Genomic DNA, 24,293 nt, shown 5'->3' on the forward strand with positions numbered 1-24,293 from the left:
ATCAGATTTATTGCCCACCTTTAAAGTAAACCACATCTGTCATCATATTCTGAGATAAAGTGAGGAGATTTTGGAGGGAAAACTGTAACGCTGCCCCTGCACTTGAAATGAGGAACAAAAACTATGAACAAGGATAATATATTTCATATTGAAAAGATTTTTATTCCAACCATACTAAATATATCAACACTTAAAACTGGGATGAGCTAAAAATGAACAAACATAAATACAACACAAGCAGACGATAATAAACATGTCAGCCAATGTATTCAACAAGCTGTTGAAGTTCTTCAGAATTCTTCACCAGCTCGGGCAAAGACAGCAGGGTCTGTGTGGACAAATAATCATTACAAACAAATACAAACACATACAAAAGAAAGAAAGTATAAATGCAGTAAAAAAATCCCTTCTTACCTCTCTGACTCTGTTGATAATGTTGTTTAACATCTGAAGCTCGTTCTCACTCTTCTGCTGGTTGGTCTGAAGGATTATTTGCTGCAACAGAATTACAAAATCATCATTCTAGAGGATTAAATTCCCTTTTATGATAGTCATTTATCTATACTTCATAAGAAAATACCCAAACAGATGTAAAGAAAACAGAATTAGTAAAAAAAAAAAAAGCAGTATGCAAAGCAATAGATACATACATGTCTTTTTGCTCTCTCGAGGAGTTTTACTCTGGCCTGCTCCACCTCCTGAAGACTTAACTTCAGTCTCTCCACCTACAAATAAAACCAGATGTCTTTGAGAAAATAAGCCTAATAATTACCTAATACACATTGTATAAAAAATAATAATAATCAGTTTCACGTTACTTTATTTGTACACGTAGGTAGATTTGTTTTGCAGCCAGTGAGACTGTAAAATTCATGATGACACAAAGGTCACACGATAGAAATAACAAGAAACAAACAACAGGAAGGATGAAGGTTATTTAAAACGTACTGAAAAATGCCCCCCATCCCACCCCTGAAAAATGACACTCATGCCAAAAACAAGAAAAAGATCAAAGATGAAAGTGCTCAGGGTTCCATCAATGAGTGTATGAAAAGAGAGGGATGTACCAACCGATACAATCAATTAAAATAATAAACAACAAAGACACTGTAACTCCGGCCGTAAGAGAAAACAAATACCTCTTTCAATAGCTGGATCTTCTCTTCCATGAAATGAGCAGAGTTTTCTGATTGGCCACCAGCTGTTCTCAACTCTTCCCACAGGAACTGAGACTCCACCTTCGAGTGCTGGAGAGAGCGACGAAGCTCAACAACCTCTTTTCTCAGTTCCTACCAAAAAAATTAAATATTGAAGGAGATTTCACCTTCAGCAGAAGCTTTGTCATTCAAAAATGTAAACAAAAACATAGATTTTTTTTCTTACGTTGCTTTCTGTCTTGTGTTTATTGAGAATTTCCTGAGCCTCTTGTATTTCTGACATCAACTTCATCACAGTTTTCTCATCCTGTGTAAAGAGAAAGAGTTTTAGACAGATGTTTCAGTGCTTTTCTCCCCTTCAGAACCATCCTGTGGTTACTTAAAAGTCTTGACAATTCTTTATTTGCATGTTCTTTTCTTACCTGTGCTTTCTGCTGCAGAGCCTGACTGCCCTTCTCCACCAGGCTGTTCAGACGGTGAAGCTGATGCTTCAACTCAAACACCTCTGCCTCGCGCCTGCTGTTTGCAGCCTGCAGCTCCCCCTGCAGCACAGAGCTGGAACGACAAATCACATATCTTTGATTAAGTTTGACTTAAATATGAATTCAAAATGCTTTTTCATAATAAATGTATTTGTCTGACAAAACATGGCAGCAAATCATTATTAATCTATGTGGGAGCCCTATCAAATACAAATTCATAATCCCTGATTCTTGTGAATATCTTTTATCACCACTTTTGTCCCAGATAGACCCTGCCTGAAACAATTTTTTTTTTACCTTTGTAGCCAAGTCTATTTTGATGATTCGTTAACCTTTTTTGGTTTTCCAACAGTTTTCTGCTTTCTAGGCAGAGCTGACGTAAGTATCTTTAGAGAAAACATTCACCATCTTTGGTCGCACAAAACAGACAATTTGATGACTTCAAACGCTTTAAAGACTTTCCGAGACCGTCTTTATCAAGTGAGAAAATAATGAGCAGAACAATGGAGAGAGAAAACACTTGTTGGCAGAAGGCCCTCTTGAAGTCTAGAGCCAAGGAAAATAGTTTAGCAGGACACTGACGAGAGATTGATTTTCTCAGTTTATTAGACATTTTTTGCCAAACATTTACTTGATCTGTGATCAGACTTGTAGGATTTTTTTTGTTTTTTATCTTTTTGTTTGTTAAACTTGCTTTGGGCATTTTTTCCCATACACATATATTTTAAAACAGAGTATTAACTATAAATGAAACAAAACTAACTCAATTTACCAACATATTTAGAGAAGGACAGATTCCGTGAGTTATAAGGCTACTTTGATTTCATGACAAACTGATCATGTTCCATCAGCACTTACACAGTGTTTTGCAGTTCTTCCAGCTGAGCGTCTTTACGTTCTCGCAGCAGCTTTAGGTTGTTGATGAGCTCTGTGACGTTGTTGCCAAGGTCAGCAAATAGCTCGGCCTCGCTGCTCTGCTCATCCTCCTCAGGCTCAAACTCGACATTGTTCACGCTCTTTCTAGAGGTGACTGCTGTGATGCGGGTGAAAGCGCTCATCTCGCTGAACAGCGTTTCACACTGAAGCTCTGGCAGGTCTGAGAGGACTGAAGAGACAGTGAACTACAACTTCGATTTCTCCATTGTTAGGTGAAATTATCCCTTCTCAACTGAGTTCAAGAGGTGTATAAGCCTGTATCCATAGACAGCCTTTTTTGTACTGGCAGCGCCCACAACCTCATACTAGACATTCTCACCAGCCTTTATTGTTCTAGGTCATAAATGTTAACTTCTTCTTTACTCTGTAATATTCATAAGATCATTTTTAAACAGTTCCATGGGCCTTATATTTTACTGTATGGAAGGAAATATCAGCAAGAACACATGCAAACGAATCATGTCCTGGCATTTGCACCCAGATGGGTTTCACTTCCATTGCTAACAAAGCTAGTATCAGAAGTCCCACCCCTCATGATTTTGATTGATAGGTGAGGGAGGAGTGACACTGTGGTACAAGTGTGGCACAGATCCAAAGGTTGTACTATTTAAAATAGAGCTGAAAACTCAGCTGCATTGGTTCTGTATTGAAAGTGACTGCTGCTGGCACAAAAATAGTGGTCATGGACATAGACTCTTGCTCAAGTTTGAGTTCGTGTCAGTGTAGTTCAGCTTGTTAGTTCAGTTCAGAAACATTCTGGTTTTAAAAGTTAAAGAGAAAGTTAAGCCATAAGCTGAAAAAGGCTGGAGGGTATATATTCTCATGGGAAAAACTGATCGTTTCTAATAATGTAGAAATAAGAAAAGAATGATAAAATAATGATAATTTTCAATAAATAACATATACAGCTATGAGAGGAAAGAAATGAAGGAAACATGACGATATGACAGTGCAAGGAGCTGAAACTAAAATAAAAAATAGAGTACAGTAGAAAATGGAACTAGCAAGGACATGTAGTATATTCTATCACTTCTGACTGTTAAAATCAGATTGATCTGGAGTTATATTTTGTTAGCCTCATAGCAAAATTGCCCAAGTCATTTTTGGGCTAAATTATGATATCTGCCTAACTCTACTCTCCTAATGCTGCTGATTCATTCTGCCTTATTACCAATATCCTCAGCCAATCAGAGTGCGTGTTACAATCCATAATTACTATATGCCTTAGTCATCTATTAATCATTTGTATTATCTATGAAGTCACTTTTGCTATGTAGTCCTTGTTGTGGCTTTTCTTTTTTGAGAAAATTGTTACTTTCCTTTTCTAAAAAACATGCATTTATGACACAGGCGTGCTAAACAAGCACTTAATCTATATTTGTGCCATTCAAATCTATGTGCTGCCACAGGTTTAACTTCATGCGTCAATCTCTGGATTTAGAGACAACTGTCTACATTTGATAAATATAACAATCACACATCACAGTGATTAATGTTATATACTTCAGTGTAACTTTGAAACCTAAGGTTGAGTCTAGTTAAACTCTGTTAATGCATCCTGATCCTTTCTGACTGACCACCAGCATCACTGTATCAGTCTGAAAGTCACCGACCGTGTTTAAGGTTAAAATCAGAATCGTATGACTCATGACTGAATGAGTCTGATGCCGTATGACCCTTAAAAGCCGTCAAAGCTCTGAACAGCTGGCTGATATACAGCAGATGTAGAACCACTCTGAGAAAGATGCATTGAGCTGCAGTACCTGGTGTCTCCATGAGGACTTCTTTCTCCTGTTCAGTAGCTAAAGCGACCATGACACTGTCGACGAAGGAGCTGGAGGGGTGACGACGCTCCATGCCAGACGTCTTATCCTTCATTGGTTCAGATTTCTAAAAAGTCAGAAGAATAGGCTATATGAAAAAGTTACATTTCTTTGTTTTTACCTTCAGAAGTACACAAAGCCTTTATGCTTGATGCCACTCTCATGAATTAACCTAAATATTAGTTCTACTATGACACCATCAAAGTCATCTAGTTATGCAGCAACAGCCACATATTCTGTCTCCGATAGATACATAGAGGTTTAGACATAGGCAGAGACATATAGGAAAGTGAGACAAATATGGTGAGTCCATTCACTCGTTCTGCTCCTGATTAGGTCAAGCACTTTTACCTGTTCACTGAGAGCAGTGTGTAGTTCATTGGTCAGTCCTCGCAGTGTGTGATGTAGTAAAGTAATTTCACTGACAGCCTGTGCCAGTCGCTCTCTGAGCTCCAGCTGGGCTTTACTAGCTTTGGATTTTGTGATGTCCAACTCCTCCTGAAGACTTTTGTTCTCAAACCTGCAGCACAGAAAAAATGGCAGCATACATTGTCATTAATTACACAGAAAGTAACACCAGACAGAAAGAAACACTGAATTTTATTCATTTATTTATCTTTTTTTAATTCTTTATTTTTATTTGTTTCATTTCTTAGTCTTATTGTTTTATCTAATTAATCAGATTTATTTGATTTAATCAGATATATTGTGTGTAAATATTTAATGCATTTTTATTCTTTACACTGCTTTGGCAGTAACTGATCTGTTAATGCCAATAAAGCAAAATTGAAATTAAAATTTAAATTGAAATCCCTGCAAATCTTAAGAAAGTTTTGTCAAAGCTGAATTATAGCTGCATGGATTACTATTGCTGAATAAAACCAGATTAAACTTTTGGTTAGGTTAGGTAAGGGTAAAGCTGACTTAGGGTTAGCTAAGTCAGCTTGTTCTTCATGAAACAATCTGATGTAGTAAACATAGTTTATGTAGTTCTGTTAGCTGCATAAGCTATGTAGATAACAGAGCTATGTAGATAACAGAGCTACATAGATAACAGAGCTACGTAGATAACAGAGCTAATGGAGCTAAAGATAAAGCTCACAAAGCTCATGGATATCTATTCTGATAACGTTAGCTACGTAAGCCATGTAGCTGCATTATGTACGTAGCCTACATAGCTACAGTAGCTGTAGCTATGATTTACTAGAGCTAAAATTCTAAAGCTAACTTATTTACATTTGCTTACGTTGTAGCGTTACCTACATAGCTAGCACAGCTATGTTAACTTTAGCGATAGCTATCAAAGCTAAAGAGTGCCAGCATTCATGTATCTACTTTTAAAGGGGCTTTAACATTATCTATTCCTGGTTTTGACCTCCTACATTTTTCTCCATTTAATTCATGAAATGTTTCTTGGTCTAAAATGTTTGCAATGTAGTTACTGGAAACACTGTAGAAGAACAGTTTGTGAGATGATCTGTCTGAGATCTAAAGGCTGCAGCCAGATATTCTTGGACAGCAGTGAAATAAAATCATTCAACACAATATATGTAGTGCACTTCTAAATGCAAGAATTCTAGCTAAAGCTTTTGACATACCCATAATAACCAATGAAAACAAAATGTTACAGTGGTTAAGTTTTACATAAATGTTGTCGACCTGAGAGACAAGGGTCGCCCAAGACCAACAGTTATAAACTCTGAACTAGGTCATCTTAAATCATAAATGAGTTTTTAAAGAACGCAAAACATGTTTGTTAAACTTACTGAAGTTGACCAAGTTCTCCTTTCAGGTCTTCACACTCGATGTTTCTCTCCCGGAGCCCCTGCAAGTTGGCCCTCAGCGTGCGCTCACTTTCTGCCATCTGCTCCCTCGCCAACTCGTTCTCCATCTGTAAAAACTGAGACATACAGACACATACAACAGTAGAAATTGAGCCAGAAACCTGTTAACTACCAGCAAATAAAGATAAACTAATAAAACTGTGTATGCTTGTGTAAATATGAAGAGATGAGTTCCAACATAAAAGCCGATGACAGGTGTAGTTAAACACTGATCATGTAACAAAGACAGCTGTCAAATGATGGGATAGTGAATGCAAAAGCGAACCTCGTTCTCCTCCCTGACACCTTTGAGTTGTGTGCAAACATCCTGGAGCTGCTGGATCTGCATGTTCTGAGACTGTGAGAGGGCCTGCAGCTGACCAAGCTGCACCTTGCTTTGAGCCAGCGCCTGACTCAGTTCACACACACGCTGCTCCGATTCACCCAGCGAAAGCTCCAACCTGGAACCAGACACAAACAAATGCAGGGTCATTAGTTAAAGTTCTTCAGGTTACATTTGTAGATTTGTGGCAGGGAAGTTGTTCCGCTCCCAAAGTTGACAGTTGCCTAAAGGTTGCCTCAGACTACACTGTTTTTTTCAGTCATTCAAGACGGCACCACGTCAGAGAATCTTGTCTCGCCTTGGCCGACAGCATGGCCTCACATCATGTATGATCCCGAAAGATCATTGTGTGCTGACGTCACCATTATCTCGACATCTGTGTGCGAGTTCACAGGTTGTCGGGGGTGTCAGGGAGCGAACATAGCTGGTCCGCTGCTCTTTAGCATGTATATCAATAACCTACCTGAGATTTGTCCTGCTGTCAATTGCTAAATGTATGCTGATGATACAGTCCTATACACACCAGGTAGATCAGCAAAGAAAGCCGCTGAGCAGTTAAATGATTTGTTGCACTCTGTATCACTATGGCTTGAGTCTTCTTATTTAACACTGAACATTAAAAAAACTGTCTCAATAGGTTTCTCTACCTGTAAATAACATAGAAAAAGAATCATTCTTGATTCAGATCAATAATGAGCCCTTTAATATGGTCAAAGATGTTGAGTACTTAGGAATCATTCTAGACTCACACCTGAGATTTGAAAAACAAGTGAATTATGTTTGCAAAAAAGTTAAATCCAACATAAAATGTTTTAAGATCATTAGAATGTATCTTTCATTAAACACAGCCAGGTTCTACATGCATGCTATGATGTTTTCACATCTGTCATACTGCTTAACTTCCTGGTCCCAAGCCTCATAAACAACCAACCATAAAGACCATATGGATCAGCTCTCCTTCAAACAGAACTTGAGGTATTAACACTTGGGTATAGACAAACTTGTCTTAGATTTGTCTCTAGAGTTAGGTTGGCTTAAAATGTAATACTTGGGGTACTGGCATGTCATTTTCCACTCTCATTCCAGTTTCTGGCTCTTTTACTTTCCTATCCTACCTGAAAAAGGCATAAGGGCCCAAGAATAAATCTTAAAATATTAGCCAATCCCATACCTAAGTAACTGTTTTCCTCCCATGTATAGATCAAACCAGTTTCAATACTTACTCGTTTGCTCTGTCCTTGGACAGCTGGATGTCTTTCCACGACTGCTGCAACCTGAAACAACAGAACAGTTTTGCAGCATTTCTTTATGTATATCAAAACAAAAAACCCCCACAATAAAAAACCATCTGTGGCAAAAATTCCCCTTGATATGCATGAGTATATGAGCCACTCAGTGTGGTTGCAGGGTTATACTTTGTGGTCTCAGCAGCTAGAGCCTGCTCCAGGAAGGTGTAGGAGGCCAAACTGGAGGAAACTGTAGCAGACAGCTCCGTCACCTTCCTCTCCAGCTGACCCCTCTCTTCATCTCTTTCTGCTAGCTTGTGACGCAGCACACCCATCTCTGAAATTTATTACAAGAAAAAGCCATTTTAAAGAATGGTAAGGTAGATTAAACTGACCTTAAGGTTTGGGTGCTGTTCTTAATGAGGAGAAATTGATGACAAAAAGCAAGTTAATCCCTTAAAGCCTGAAAACACAAGTTATAGCCAGAAAATTCTAATTTTTTGGAAGTGAAATGTTTATTTTACTTTCTAATGAAATCCAAAAAAATCTAAATTTCCATAAAATGTAATATATATATTTTGTGTATCTCATTTGATACATTTGTTGTTTTTGGTAACTGATAATCTACTTGAGGGCATTTTTATCATTTATCAGATTGTATTCAGAATTTTTTTTAGTCATTTATGATCATTTTGATTAGATAGAGGTATCATAAAAGTATTATCAAATATGATACAACAGGCGTTAAGGGGTTAAACATACTATTTCAGTTTTTACCTGAGGTCAGAATCGTTATCTGCAGATTTAAATCACCAATCTGTTCCCTGGCAGTTTGGAGATCTAAGTTAGCTTGGTTCCATTCTTCTGAAATCTGTGAAGAAAAAAAATGAAGATTAAAATGTTTCAGTCTTGCATCCATCCTCTTTCTTTTATTACGATAACTACAAAAGAAATGCAGGACAAGAAGTGTCCTTTTCATAACAAACCTGCTCTCTCTCCTCAACTGCCTGGTCCCTTTCAGAAATATACTCATCTCGCTCTCTCAGTGCAGCAGCTGCCTTCTCATTTAGCTTCCAGAGAAGGGGAGCAGCTTTTTGAAGAAGGCCTCGGACTGTGCAAAGCTGTGAAAGAGGGCAAAGAGTGTCATTACAGAATTACTACCACATTTGAAAACACCACGTCAGAGCACACAGCAACATAAAGGTAGCTTGTGGCTCAAATATCACAGAGGTGCCAAAGGTACAGAACAATAATTATGAGTAAAGCAACGTTTATGCTGTTGTGAGGATTTGTAAAAATTGCACACAGTATTTTCTGCTATTATGAGGGGATATTGTAATATGTCCACAGGGCTTATTTGAGTCCCTCGTTATGTCAAGCATACTTCTGTCATCAAACTGGACTGTTCCTCCTTGGTTTTTAACAAAACATCAGAGGCAGAATCCAGTACTTCAGTGTAGACCTGATTTAATGCAACCTGCAAAAGAGAAAAAGAAAATAATTGCATCAAACACATTCTAATGGCTCATATAATGATTAGATTTTAAACAGCTGCCTGTTTGCTTTACCTGCTCAGGATAAATCTGCTTCAAGGACACTAAAAGCTCATGATGAGACCCAACACATTTCTCCAGTTCTGAGATTTCTGTGGCACAATGTGTCCTCAGCTGCTCCGTTGCACTAAAGGCCTGGAAAAGACAAATGCAATGTTACTGGAGTTAGATATTTAGAAGAAAATGATCATTAAAAATGTCCAAATCAACTATGGTGGACTTGCTAGTGCAGAGTTCAGTATAAAATAAAGAGCATGCTTCCCAAAGATAGAAAACTGCAAATCCTGCTTAATGCCTGTTACCTTTTGGCTCACAGAACAGCTCCCTAAATAAATATTACTAATAAAGCCATACTAGGCTTTTATACTTTCCATTTGTGACAGAGAATCCTTGCTACAGAGCGACATCTGGAGGTTTGCAAAATATATAGCAAACATTTTTAACACAGAGTGGTGCATCACCACAAATGACATATTATTTTTTTAGGAAGAGATAAGCTAAAAGTTTTGAAAATCCACTTACTTGCCCAAACATTGAATGATCTGGAGGCATGTTTCCCAGATGATTTTTTCTTAGCAGGCGGTTAAATGCACTATTTTCAATTCATTTTAAATACAAATTTAAATTCAAGGAAAAATGATGCAGTATTTCTCTACTGGTGGGTCAGAGCTGTTTTCAGTGGGTTGCGTATTTGTCTAAGGGTCTTTTAAATGCTTTTGTTCCACCATGTAAGTTTTCGATGGCAGAAAGGAAATAAAAATGGTTTTACAAATATATAAATAATTTCCCTGAATCATTCAAGATTTTTTGTGAATAGCAGAAATTTTTCTCCATCTGTTTAAAATTAGACTTAGAGTAATTTTCCTAAAACAGTTAGAGTTTTCTTATCATTTTTTGTGGAGTTTTCTCTTGCCATTTCATCAGAAACTTTTGATAATCTTCTCTGTGACTTTTCTTTTAAATCCAAGAAAATCAAACAAAGAACTTGGGACTTTCAGGACTTTTTCCAGAAACTCTCAGCAATATTTTCCAGTAATACACTCCTGATCAAAATTTTAAGACCAGTTGAAAAATTGCAGGAATTTACATTTTGTACTGTTGGATCTTAAGAACGTTCTAAGTAGAGCTTCAAAGTGCAAAAAGAAGAAATGGGAGTGAGACAAAAAAAAATCTGAGTAAGCAATTCATTGAAAACAACAATTAAACTGAAATAGGCTGTTGATCAGCTGATCAAAAGTTTAAGACCATAGCTCAAAAAAAAAAAAAAACGAAAAACCCCCTCAAAACAGAAATCAAAGTTTCAAAAAAGGACTCTCCTGGAAGAAGTCCTTTGTCAGGGAAGCACTGAGAACTTCAGTGTTGGCCTGTTGAAAAACTCAGTCATTACCGTACAGACGAGGGCCATTAGTCATGAGGGATGCCCACTGCAACATCTCCACATAGCAAGCCGCCGTTTGATGCCCCTGCACAACCTGAAGCTCAATTGTTCCATTGAAGGAAAAAGCACCCCAGATCATGATGGCGCCCCCTCTGCTGTGCCGCATAGAAAACATCTCAGGTGGGATCTCCTTTTCATGCCAATAACGTTGGAAGCCATCAGGACTGTCAAGGTTACACTTTTTCTCATCAGAGAGTAACACTTTCTTCCACCTTTGGTCTTAAATTTTGACCAGGAGTGTATTTTCGGTTTTCAACGGAAATGTCAGGGAATTTTTCCCAGAAAGTTTTTAGATTTTATCTGGTATTTGTCCTGGAAACATTTAGAGTCTTCCATTATACTTTCCTGGTTATGTTATTCTTTATCTGTTATATTATAGGTTTTATTTTATTTTACTACTCTTTGGTCTGTCACATTTCTATCTGGGGTCCGAATAGCACCATCTTTGATTAAATCTGATTGAAAAATGTCAGCGATCTGGGTCACGACTTGTCATTAGGGAACCTGTGGTGGGTCCCAAGACTGGACTAGTTGAGAACAACTGCTTTAAAGCTGGCATCGTTTTAAATACCTTATGGTTCTCAAGTGTCGTCATTGTGAAACCATCACATTGAAGAGCAATACTTTTTCCTTATGCATCCAAAAATAGAAAGAGTCTGATATTTATTGAATAAGTTACATTACACAGGTAGAGGAATTACGTATGTATAACATAACTTCTTCTTACTGTATTTCTTTTGAACAAAAGAAAAAACAAAAGTAAAATGTGTAGTTTGAGATGTATCCATAAGAATGCAGTTAAATTAATAAGTAGTGTGATGTTAGCACTTTCAACAATGCAATATATTTACAAGGTGTTGGGTAAAAAAGCTTGATTTTGTCAGTTTTGCAGCAAAAATAAAAAGTCGATGTTGTGATAAGTAGGGTCCACTTGTTAATCATTATCCATTTTTTCTTTTTCATTCTTTCCGTTAAACTCAATAGTAATATACTTTTTTTAAATCAGCCTAAATGATTTGGGGTTTTTCAGAAAATACTTGGAGCTTAAGCCCTGTAAGCCACCTCCTGCTCTGGCTATGGTTTTTCTTTTGTAAAGATGTTTGCATTTAACTTAAGTATCACTGACGGTTGTGTTACAATTCATTTTGGGTTGTCTGACTCTGAACACACTTGATACAAACTATTTCTGCTCTATTCAAACATTAAAATAACTACTTCAGTCACTTAAATATTATTATAAAGTCCAAACCATAATCAGTGATGCAACATAAAACCTGAAACCTGCATTAATGCCTCTTGAACAATTATTTTAACAGATTAAGAGAAAAAAAGCATAATTAAACTACTAAGTTAACATTTAAGAGACTCATTGCCGTGCTTACCGCCTCTTTGGCTGAAAAGGCTTCCTCCATCTGTGTCCTCATAACATCTCTCTGATGAAAAGCGTCTTTTACTTTCTGCATCATTACCGACTGTGTCTGCTTCGTTTTCTTTAATAGAGACTTCATCTCGCCATACTAAGGAAAATGTGAAAAATGGAGTATAATGAAATACTACATTAAAAACACACATTAAGGATAGCAAAGTTGTGACAGATATGTATACATACATGAGAAACAAGGCTTTGATGGTCCTCTTGTATAACACCTTCTATTTGCTTCATGTTAGTGAGGGCAGCATCTGTGTCACAACTCAAAGAAGTCTGTTGGGAGAAAAACACACCTTGAAAACAGCAGCGGCCATGTGGAAGTTATTTTAAATACTTCATATAAGGTTACGTAAATAATTCAATCCAAACATAACCTCATCAAATTAATGGTGACTGAAAAAAGTGACAAGCCCAAGCCTTTAATTTATATGGTTTAAAACCATTTAGCCACTTGGAGCCAGTGTTGTGATTATTTTGTGCCTTACCATGGTCATTTTCATGTCCTGCATACACTGGATAAGATTTCGTAGAGAACTTCCATCCAGTTCCAATTCGCCAATCCTCCTTAGAGCTTCCAAATACAGGTCTCTGTGCATCATGGTCTATTTAAAAAAGACATAATTATTAACCTGTTTAAAAAAATCCACACATATTGTACTAAATGAGACCATGTCGTATCTCAATGCATGACATCTCTCGCTTTTATCACCTTAAAAATGTCTGTATGTGTCCTTACCTGACTAAGTTCAGTGTGATCTGTCTGCACCAGTTTCTCTCTGAGGTCTGACGGGGCAGTACCGGCAGGTGAATGGCTCCTGGCTGCAGCCAACTGCTGCACCAAAGCCTCAACCATGATCATACTAGACCTTAACCTTTGCTCCAGCTCCTGTCTGGGGAGACACTCAAGGCTGCCTGGAGGTACACTGCCAAGAAATGGTGAGAAGCAGACAGAAAAATCCACAACATGAATTAGTCATGCAATAATAAAACAGAATTAAAGAACTAATCCAGAGACAACACTCACTTCCACAGCAGAGGATCAGTCAGGGTGCAGGAATCAACTGCAGAAAACTCCCTCTTTCTTTCAAATTTTCCAGACGTGTTGACGCTGTGGTCGATCCTTTTCATAGGTGTTGTTCCCACGCAGACACTGTGGGATTCAGCAGGAGAAGCTCTTGCTGATGGCACTGAGGCAGAAGGAGGCAAAACGGGAGCAGAGACGGCAGCAGGACCCATCTTTCCTGACGCCAAGAAGAGAAACTCTGCCATCTGTCGGAGCTGCTGCTGAAGGGGACCATCTGGAATCAAAGGAATATTCAGAGCCGACTTCTCTTCCCCAGGCTGAGGTACAGCACAAGGCTTTTTATCCACATCCTCAACTGGTTCGGCGAGTGGGCCTGGCTGGGCCTTGCAAGCTAGCGCTGTAGAGTTAAGCAGAGGCTGTGGCATAGGGCTCTCCAAGTGCTCTGCAAATAAGCCAGCGGGGTTGAGGTTTACAGGAGCCACCAAGCTCTTCTCATCCTCAAGAGCAGAATCGTCAGCAAAAAATCTGTCCACTTCAGACTCTTTACGAGCCTTCAACAGAAGCAGAGAGGCTCTCCTAACAACAGGTGTGAGGACGCCGAGTGGTAAAGCTGATGCTACAGAGGGACACTCTGAAAGCACTTTTAACACATCAGGGAGGGTTTCTACAAGAGGTTTTTCAGCAGCGTTACAAAATAGGGCATTTCCTGATGATCCAAGAGCGCTGTCTTTAGCCTCACTGGATACACAGGATCTAATGTTCATGGGTGAGTCAGAGACATGCTGTTGATGCACTTCAGCAGGTGTAGGACGCCCTGCTGAGGCTGCAAGACGACTTCTGTCAGGAGACTTTGTTTTATAAAGCACTGAGAGCTTCAAACTGTCTTCATGGTGCAATGAGTTCTTTTGTGATTTTTCCTGCTGTTGAGAATGAACAGATTTGTTCTCTGAGGCTTTTAATGATGAGTTATTAGGTGAAGATGGACTTATAGTTGGTTGGTCAACATCTACAAAATCTTCACTGCTTTCCACATGGCTTATAGGTTCTTCATCTTTATCTTGAAAACGATTTTGAGTTTCAGATGATGGTAAACATTTGGCATCCAGTGGCAGGCAGACCACAGCCTGGTCTTCAGGCAGAGAGGAAAATCTAGTGCCATTATGTTGCTCTGCTTTGACTCCAACACTTATAAAAGAGCCAGGTGCACTGCTGTTCTTCCTGCTAGGTTGACGTTCTTGTCCCACCAGGCTAATCTGTTTAACCTCATCCACAGCATCAAGACTGACTGATTCCTGTGCAATGGAGAGGTCACCACTTGGAGTTGACAAGAAATTTTCACTATTACAGTATGGGTGATCTAAGTGATCACAGTGTTGCATATCTTGGTCACTGGGTAGTATGCTTGCATCATTACCTGGCTCACTGCAGGTTTTAGTTTGGTCAGCTGGTAGAGGAACCAGCTCTTCTTCAAGATCATAGCCTTCACAAATTTCAATCTCACCTCCAGTGCAGTTGAAAGACTTGAAAGTAATGTCCCTCAATCCATCTGTAGGCGTTTCAGATTCACTTGCTGTTTCCAAGGACATGGCCTTACCATGACATTTAGCGCTACAGTAGGGATGATCTGCATGTTCTGTTTCAGAAAGCTGGCAACAGTCAGAGAGATTTGATTGATTTACACTGATGTTTCCAAAAGCTTGATCCTGGGGCAGAGGGATGGTCTCTTCTTGTACTCTGGTCAAATCAGAAACTTCAACCTCACCTCCTTCACAGGCAAAAGATTTCCAAGTTATGTTTTCTTGTACTTCTTCTCCAGTATGTGTATCAAAGTCTTCAGAGTGAGGTGTTCCCATTGAAATGTCAACAAAGCATGTTGCATCAGTTTCAACCAAGGAAGCATTCTTCATCTCAGGCTGGTAATAAGGGTGATCTACATGGTTGCTGCATGACTGAACAACGATGCTGTCAGAGAGGATTGTATTCTCTGTTACACTTGGATTTCTCAAAGCCTGATCTTGGGGCAGAATTATACTCTCTTCAGCACAGACTAAGGAGTTTGAGATCTCAACTTCTCCACCAGGACAGATGAAAGATTTGAATGTTACATCTCCAAGTCCACAGGCTGTGTCTGTAGCAGTTGTGTCAGTAGCGGTAGGATTGGTTTGTATCAATTTTGTTAATGCAGACGGCAAATGGGGCTCTTGGTCACCCACAGACACATCACCCTGTTGATTTAAAAGTGTAGATTAATAAAGGCCATTAATTAACTTTGAACAGCAGGTGTATTTCCAAATATATAGTTGAACCCACCTTTGTTGTCTTAATCGCATCAGCACTGAATAATGTTTTTAATTTGATCCTTGATGATGGTGTTGACAGATGACGTGTTTCATTATCTAGACTCCTCAAAGGTGTACGCTCTCCACATCTGCTTAAAGGCTAAAATCAACAGAAAAATAAATATGCTTTATTCCGACGTATTTTAACAATGAACAATGAGTATCAAAAGTACAAAAACCTTACCAAGCCTTCCACAGTGGAGCCTAAATTGCTTGACATTGCGCTGGAGTTCAGGTAAAGCAATTTTGCAACTAAAAATGGAAAGAAATAATGATTACACGAGTTCAAACTTTGATTAAATCGCTCGGTGGTCAGTTGTGTTGAACTATTATGTAGGTTGTTATGTCACCTGACGAGCGATGAATTTTCGACTTTGGGCAACTGAAAGTACGTAACGTCCCGATTTTAAGCACAATCATAAATGCTTACGACTAAATAACCTAGTTATTATAACTAGGGTATTTATACCATAAACAAGGTATTACATGGTCAACTTTCCACTGTAGGAAAGAGTACGCGTTACTGAAGTCGTTAGCTAAACAGAACGTTGTTATGATAGCAAGTTAACGAGGAGTCGAGGCGGCATCACCGAAATTTGAATGAATTATACAGACGTGAATTTCACTTTAAAGTATTTTACCTTTTATCCTTGGATGGTAAACTTCAGTCAAATTCACAAGAGACCAGAATATGATAAATAAAGGCAGTGCAGGGCTGCCATCAACCGCGTTTGGTTCAAAACACAAATGTCAGACCTGCTATTGGTCAGTTTTCTTCTTCTACGATTCTGAAACGCTCATAGTGACGGAGCATGCATTTTATACTGCTGCCCTCGTCTGGGCGCCAAATGTCACTACAACTGGGCGTTTTTACGTAAAGGCGATCTACAAACTTTCTACTAGGATTTCCTTTTTTTTAAATTCATAATTAACCATACTTTAAGTTTTAAACTAAAATCGTAATTGTCTCATTTCAAAAACTTTCTACTAAACCTACACTAAACTTTAAGCATTTAGATTTAAATCAATAACCTCCTTCAATCAGAACTTTTTTTGGATTGCTTTTTTTAGTTTAGTCCACTTATTTGGAATATGTGGGGCTCAATTAGTCTAAAATCTAAGCCTTGTCTTTTTATGGAAAGATTACATGAAAAATTATGGAACATTTCCAGACAAACCCCAAAACATCAAAAACAAATTACAAAACATTCCCATGAGAAATAAGGGAAATTAAAAAGGAAATTACCCCAAAATTCCAGTCAAAACCCCCAACTTAAAAAAATAAATTCCCTATATTGTCATGAAAGTACTGGAAATTTTCAAAGCCCCCAAAAAAACCACACACACAAAAGCAAATTTTAAATAAAATTCTCCAAAAATACTACCCACTACTACTCTTACAAACCCTCTTTTTTACCCATTCATTTCTGTGACCTCATATGAAAATCAACTTTTATATTTCTACACTCTATAATTTCATGTTTTTAAATTGTTTTCCTTTTCTTCAAAATGTTCTGATATTTTGTTTGTTCATATCATGATTTTGTTTTGTAATGATCTAATTTCATCAAACAGTATGATCCTCTGTATGTAAAAACCTCAGTGGAGAAATGATCAGAAATCTGTCTCTCAGGATGCAAATGCATTATCAGATGCCTTAAATCAGTGGTTCCCAACTGGTGGGTCAGGGCCAAAATGTGGGTTGCAGAGGTGTTCTCAGTTGGTCGTGAGTGTTTGACTGGTAGAAAAAAAATTAGGAAAAAGGCTATGAAAGCCCTCAGCAAACATACATGGGTATTTTTTATTCTACTTTAATTTGCATCTGTAACAAACAAATTTAGGTTGTTTTCTTGTGATCTTGACTTATTTATCTCGTGAGGTTGGTTAATAAAGCTTGTGTTGTCCATGATAGTGAGTCAGTTTCCCAAGATCCTTAGAAAACAGTCAAGGTTTACCAGTTATCAGTGCCAAACGGAGAAGTACGCATGCAAGTCTGGAATGAACATGTTTGCTTTCTCTTGTCTCTTTGTTCAACCATAATTTTTGTTTAGTCTAATGTCCAGAACTGAAGGAGTGAATAGCCCATTAGAATAACTTCAGTTTGACTATAATTAAGAGTATTGACGCATAATTCAATTTCTTACAGTAATGCAGCTTTTTGTTGTTGAATACTGATACAAAAAAATCACAAAGTGATCTGTTTCAGCTGATCTTTATTTGGTTGATTCAGGTTTTACAGTTGTTCTTTGATAAAGTTTAAACCAACACAACCCAAAAACACATTTCTGAATCACGAAAGTACTCAGGAAGTTAAGCTGAAGTACACTGAGTAGGCTTTTTGTTTCTTTGCTATATAAAAAGTATCAATATAGCTTTAAGTGTATCAGTTCTCATATTGAGGGGATGTGTTGTCCAACAGGTCGGACCTGCAGCACCTCAGCAAAGTCCTGTCCAAACCAGCAGGTGATATCAGCCGTGTCCAGGGTGAAGAAGAAGAGTCTGTCTCTGCAGCGAGTCCTCCTGTAGACTGAGCGAGGGTCAGCAGACAGAACCCCTCTGATGGCAGCAGCAGCTTCCTGTGGGCTACGGAGAAACCTGAACCTGGGTCTGTTACTCTCAGAGGGTCCTGTGTGACACGAGAGTTTATTTTTCAATGGAAGCAGTATGTTCTGATGCTCTTATCATATTTTTCTCTTTTACAACAGCACCCTCTTGTGGTATAATGTTTCAGTGCTTACTATAAGTTTGGTTTACCTGGCAGGTGAGTAGGAAGGAATTCTGCTAATTCCCTCTCAGCATGTGGGGTGAACCGTACGTCCAGACTTCCAACGGGAGGCTCTCTGATCCAGCCAGCGATGGTGCCATAAGTCTCCTCTCCAAAGTGGGGGTGGTCAGCACTCGACTGTGAAGGTTTTGTTTTTGAAGAGTCAGAAACTTGATCCTCACTCTCACAACTCTGCTGGTAAACTTCACCCTGAGTCACAAATGTCTTGACCTCCTCCAATACACTGCAGAGGTTTTTAGGAAGGGAAAACTGAGCAGCATTCCTGGATGAACCTGAGGCTTGGGTATCAGCTCTATGTTTTTCTTTTGAGAGCAGGATATCCAAGTCTTCTTCATCACTAGTTCTTTCAGTGTTTAGGCCTAACTGAGGATCTGTTTGTGTGTCTTTTTCTAGTTTTGCCATGTCTGTAGTCTCATCTAGGGACAAAGATGTTGATTGTAGTTGGTCTGTGTCTAAATCATGACTCTCTGAGTCCACAACCTTCCTGGTTTGAGGTGAATCATACTCTGGGATGTAGGGTTTGATGTCCATGACAGGGGTGCCAGCAATCATGTCAATGTCTGACAGGTGTAGTGTATCTCCTAGAGAATAAAAACAGGGATGAGTTTGGTATAATCAGAGTGAAGCAACTGCTTATATTATGTTTTTATATAAAAACTGAACATAAAAACCTGAAATACAGCAATGTTAATCCTGTAAACAAACATAAATTGTAAACGTATTGACTACCAAAATAATATTTCTCAATTTATAATGTCCTGATGAATTAGGGCAAAATGAACACAGCAGCATACAGCAGCCCAAACAGCACTAACTGCTTTGTTATCTGCTCCATCCCAAGGTCCGATTTACAAAGGATGTCATGCTAATCATCTTCAAGCATCAACACTTCTATAAAGAGTGGCGGCTTTTCTGTAGTTTGTAGTTTTAGATGGGAGCGATGGTTAAGAAAGTTTACTTTAACTCCATTTTGTACCAAAAATAAGAATGAAATACCGTATGTTATGTTTACAAAAGGTTGAACACTTCCCTTTGATAAAATGCATTTAAAGCCTATTGCTGTACATTTCTGCAACTATTTAGGCTCTACAAGAATGTCTTGCAAAAAATGCTAGCAAGGATGCATTAATTTAGCAATATATGACCATAATAACAATAGAAACACTACTGAAAGGTATGCTGTAGTAGAAAAGGAGTGGTGTTCAGTGATTGCATGCAGTCCTTCTGCACAGTGAAGGGGGACAACCGAGATATTAACAAAGTTTGGGATGAATGGCAAGTTGTTTCTTTATACAAAATATTGTGGGCTTAAAATTCAGTGAGTACTCCTTATTTAATGAGTTTAATGAAGGTGGGTCATCTTTGACCCTCTGGGCAGGTGGAGAATATGGAGGGACAGAAGATTACACAAGGGTTAACAACTGGCTATTTACCTTGTCAGCCATTAATGGAAAGCTCTGATGTAAGAATTTTTCTTTGTCAACTTTTGCCCTACTGCAAGGGATTAGTATTAACTCAGGACCTTTATAATAATAACAAAATAGGACAATCCCATGCGAATCAAGATTCCAGGGCAAATTTTCGACCATATTGTAGTGCACACAGAGGTCCACAGGCAATACTAATCCTGTTTGAATCGGGATCTCAGTAGTTTAGGGTGGTAATTATGTTTTTCTTTTCCCTTTTCTTTAATGGTTGTGTGGCTTTATGTGTGCCTTTTTCTGATTTAGCTTTATTTTACTTAACTTATTTTAACTCTGCTGTCCACATGTGCATTTGTGCACTGATGCTCTCTTAATACCTACAGTACTTCTGTCTGCTTCCTACAGCTCCTTTTTTTTTAAGATTTATTTTTTAAACTGTTACTGCCTCTATTTGACAGAGGAGGACAGTAGATAGAGTCAGAAGTGGGAGGAGAGTGGGGTGAGACATGCAGCAAAGGGCCACAGGCTAGATTCAAACCCGGGCCGCCTGCATACGTGGGTTGCGCCTTAGATCGCTAGGCCATCTGCGCACCCCCTACAGCTCCTCTTTACAAGAGCTTGATCTTGAATCAGTATCACTTAGTCGTACATTTCATGCATAACATAATTTAAGATTTTAAATGTGTTCAGTGGTTAGGCTACAACAGCTGATCTGAGCAAGGAGGACTGTTGTGAGTGCGTAATGATCCCAAATATATAAAGCGTAGAATAACAACAGCAACATCAACTGCATAAAAACTGTTTAAAGTAGCAGGAAAGGTTCATATTTAACATCAGATATCTCCCTTTCGCAGACATTTACTGGCGGAAAGCTTGACTTCCTTCCTCTTCCTCTGTCTGATCAGCTGTAGATACGCACAGGTGATTTATGCGACCTTGACGTGCAATGAGAGAGAGAGATATTTCACCAGTTTACTGGTCATGGCCAGCTTGCAACTGATCTGGATAAAGGTTAAAATATATAGACAGAGCAGGAAAAACACTTAAGCACGTTGTCTATTGAAAACTCGGGTTAATAGTTTGTACAGGACACATGAAGACAACATCACCTGCAAAATACAATGTGCACAACATTGCATTGGTTGTATGACCTGAGAAATAAGAATTTATCATAATTTCATTGCTGCAGCCATGATGCACCCTCATGTTTCCCTTCAGAAAGGACAGTAAATTTAAGTACATTACATGCCTATCCCATGCAAATGCACCTCACCAAACAGTGGCGTGAAAAAAATTATCAGAGGTCCATTAGTCCCATGCCAATAGTGCTTTAGTCAGTTCCAGCACTAAGCATATCTAAACCTATGTTGGATTGGTTTGACTAACAGATTCACTAAAAAGAAGGTATATCACAGTGGCTGAGTGGCTTACATTTTTTCCTGTACATGGCCCTTAGCAAAAAAAAAAAAAAAAAAAGGTTGGGACAACCCTAATCTAATACATTGATTTAAAATAAATACAGATGGAAATTTATATTTAGAGAGAAACAGAACACATTTATAGAGACATTTTTAACATATACTTACCTACTATTCTATCAAGTTTAGCCAGAGTTAAGCCCAGAGCATTTGGTCGGTGTGGACTGCGTGTGGAGTAAACACCAACTCTCTGACCGTTGAGACGAGGAGGCTTCACTTTGGCTTTGTAACTCAGGTGTCCATTTTTGTGAAAGAGGAAGATGATCCTGTGAAAACCAAGAGGAGAGAACACAGCGACAGAAATTAATGTATAGGCATGAAGGGGCTGGTAAGTTATAATAAGTAGGAAAAATCTTAAATGATTCGTCCATACAAGCAGCATAGACAGATAATCCAAAATATTTGCAGCTTCTTTCAGAGGAAAAGAGAAGCTACAAAATGCTGAATACTATCATTTTAACCAAGTGCAAAATCTCAGTCCAAAAAATTTCAAAATACTTTTTTTGAAGTTTCATGCAATTGAATTAGAACATGCACTGTATTTGACCTACCAGACATGTGAGTACTGCTCCAAACCCACCAGAGCGTGCTCAGGGTTGTTAAAGACTCTCTGCTGGATGCGTAGTTCTGCCCTAGAGGGGCCACATACAGTGGGCTGTCTGGGGGTCCCATTCTTCGCAGAGAAACAGGAACTTATGTAACCAATGGGGACTGTCTGGATGTTTCCTGACAGAGTCACAGTTTACTGCAGTGTTATTAAACACTAAATTTTAGATATAGTAACACAAATTAAAGCCAAGTGTGTGATGTTATGGTGTATGTTTACTCAAATATAGTGCTTCAGTACAAATATAAGTAATAGGTTTATTTACTTCTTTTAATCCCTAACACCTTCAGCTTTTAATCTGTTATATACAAGCAAAAAACTGCATTTAACTGCACTACTAACATGTTATTTCACAAAATAATACCTTTACATACAAAGTATATGCACAGACAAACACATTAAAGCAAATTAAGTTTTGCATGTGCAAAATGGCTTGGACAGTCTGGGAGTATCTGATTTGAAAATTGTTTATGGTTAGGCTAACTAAAATGAAAATCATTTTGTAAAATGACCTCAGTCATCTCTGAAATTGTTCTTCCCCCTTCATTTTACATAATATATTACATATATATCATTTTATAATTAAAACCATCAGTTGATATCATTTTAAAAGCAACTGATGTGTTGACAATAAATGATTAATGACAGAAATTACTCAACAAAATTGTTAAAGATAGCGTCAGTTCAACTTTACATTGCATGACCAATTATATCTGACGGTACAATAAATCAAAATAAAAAACAGTCCCAGGGACATTTTCCTGAAACTTGCACTCGTACTTTTTACTCATTTCCAACATGAGATTTTTACTTGTTATGTTAATTTTAAAACCTTCATTTAATACTCTTTAGTAAAGTAACTGAATCGTCTGACATTCATGTTTACAGGTTTTAACATTAACTTTTTTACTCAACAGCCACTTTGGCTTTTCCAAAGTTAGCCAACTTTAATTTTCTATTTTTTGTTGCTGAAAATAATGTTATATTTGATTAAGACTATGGTGAAAATGTATGCTGTAATACAATACATCCCTTTTCAAAACATAAACCTCTTTTCTTTTAACAGAATTGCCTTTTTTGGTGGTGTTAACAATGTGGTGGATGGGCACACTGAACTAAACCAGACTGCAAAGCTAAGCAATAATGTTATGTGCACAAACAGCCAGAAAATAAACTAGACAAAAACTGTGACATTTAAATGAAAACAGATTAAATAAATGCAAAAAGTGGCCAAAAATAATGTTTAAAGTTGCAGTAATTGGTAGAAAAAGCAGTGAAAATGGGTCAACAGTGTCAAAGATGGGTTGAAAGTGGCATGAAAGGGTTAAGAGGCAAAAATGGGTGAAAACGAGCAAAAGAGACCAAAATTAGCAGGGGAAAAGGGTTAAAAAGTGGCAAAAATTAGTAAAAATGGGCAGACGATGTGGTGAAGATGGTCAAAATGGGAGTGGGGGGGTTGCAAAATGGGCAGAAAAAGAGGTGAAATATAGGGTTTAGAAAGTGTTGAAACGGTTAAACAGGAGGAAAAAAATGTTAAAAAGTGGCAAAAGTTGGGGGTAGAGAGGCAAATTATCCCCCTAAAAAATAGTTAAAAGTGGCAAAATTGGCTGAGAAATTGGTTAAAAGGTAACACAATAGCAACTGGTGAAAGGGGGTTAAAACTGGCCCAAATACATGTTAATATCAGAACCCCAAAAAACTTGACAAATATATCAGTTCAAATTTGGTTATTGTTAGAAAGGAGGCCAGTACCACTGCTACTGATCCAACACCTTTATTAATATCATAAATAAATCACAACTTTGGAGGGCCCATTCAGTGAGTTTCAGGGGCCCAGTAAATTCTGTGGACAGGCCCGAGTAGAAATAGTAATCTATAACACTTACCTTGCTCTAATGCAGTATGTGGTGATGTAAATGAATGTGGTAATGGCGTCGTCTCTTTATCGGGTTCACAGGGTTCAATCTTTAACACCGCAGACTGGATGGATGTCATGTGTTTGCGATGAGCTCTGATAGCACTGTCCAACGTCTGCCTGTGTAAACAGGTTAGACAAGTAAACAAAGATCATGGCAAATTAAAATGACAAATTTTGTGACTGGCACACCTACCAAAGTGAACAAAACAGACGAAAGAAAGCACAGTAAATGGCGCCTTATACATCAATAGAATATGCAAAACTGATGGCAAACATGACATATTCAACTGTAATATCCTTCACTTACCTCAGGTTCTTGATCTCTCTCCTCATCACAGAAATCTGCTGATTCATTTGATCGATGTGCTTACCGCAGCTGTCACACACAGGACTCATTTCGGCGATACAAAAGACGAGAAATAGACACGACACCTCTAAATAAAAAAGCGTTTAACTCTGCTGAATAGCGACAAGCGCACACTTCGCTGTCACACATGTGAGTCTTGTA

General features: G+C 38.2%; 2 protein-coding genes across 2 annotated transcripts; both read right to left on the reverse strand.

Moving 5' to 3' along the window:
• Window positions 1-168: 168 nt before the first annotated feature.
• On the reverse strand, window positions 169-16,349 carry spag5 (sperm associated antigen 5). Its single transcript, XM_041784865.1, has 25 exons — window positions 16,215-16,349; window positions 15,758-15,825; window positions 15,545-15,673; window positions 13,235-15,459; window positions 12,947-13,133; window positions 12,696-12,812; window positions 12,391-12,483; window positions 12,164-12,298; window positions 9,359-9,478; window positions 9,175-9,267; window positions 8,777-8,911; window positions 8,568-8,661; window positions 7,980-8,127; window positions 7,788-7,838; window positions 6,508-6,682; window positions 6,165-6,298; window positions 4,750-4,918; window positions 4,339-4,465; window positions 2,498-2,744; window positions 1,580-1,712; window positions 1,384-1,464; window positions 1,140-1,289; window positions 651-725; window positions 415-495; window positions 169-328 (listed from the first exon to the last, which is right to left on the reverse strand). The coding sequence occupies exons 2-25, from the start codon at window positions 15,791-15,793 to the stop codon at window positions 257-259; spliced, it is 5,007 nt and encodes a 1,668-aa protein (XP_041640799.1). The 5' UTR covers window positions 15,794-15,825; window positions 16,215-16,349; the 3' UTR covers window positions 169-256.
• Window positions 16,350-17,769: 1,420 nt separating this feature from the next.
• Window positions 17,770-24,293, reverse strand: trmo (tRNA methyltransferase O). Its single transcript, XM_041784867.1, has 6 exons — window positions 24,093-24,293; window positions 23,754-23,902; window positions 21,812-21,986; window positions 21,369-21,526; window positions 18,328-18,939; window positions 17,770-18,199 (listed from the first exon to the last, which is right to left on the reverse strand). Exons 1-6 carry the CDS (start codon window positions 24,179-24,181, stop codon window positions 17,964-17,966), a joined length of 1,419 nt encoding a protein of 472 aa, XP_041640801.1. The 5' UTR covers window positions 24,182-24,293; the 3' UTR covers window positions 17,770-17,963.

Source organism: Cheilinus undulatus, linkage group 4, assembly GCF_018320785.1.
Source record: "Cheilinus undulatus linkage group 4, ASM1832078v1, whole genome shotgun sequence".
NCBI classification, from domain to species: Eukaryota; Metazoa; Chordata; class Actinopteri; order Labriformes; family Labridae; genus Cheilinus; species Cheilinus undulatus.

Coding starts and splice junctions, on each gene's coding strand:
- spag5 (XM_041784865.1), bottom strand. CDS start 15,793: ATGTCAAGCAATTTAGGCTCCACTGTGGAAGGCTTG. Junction 13,134..13,234: donor ACTGATCCTCTGCTGTGGAA/GTGAGTGTTGTC, acceptor ATTTCTTGGCAG/TGTACCTCCAGGCAGCCTTG. Junction 1,713..2,497: donor GAAGAACTGCAAAACACTGT/GTAAGTGCTGAT, acceptor TTGTCGTTCCAG/CTCTGTGCTGCAGGGGGAGC.
- trmo (XM_041784867.1), bottom strand. CDS start 24,181: ATGAGTCCTGTGTGTGACAGCTGCGGTAAGCACATCGATCAAATGAAT. Junction 18,940..21,368: donor TAAACTTGATAGAATAGTAG/GTAAGTATATGT, acceptor TTTATTCTCTAG/GAGATACACTACACCTGTCA. Junction 18,200..18,327: donor CCTTCCTACTCACCTGCCAG/GTAAACCAAACT, acceptor CGTGTCACACAG/GACCCTCTGAGAGTAACAGA.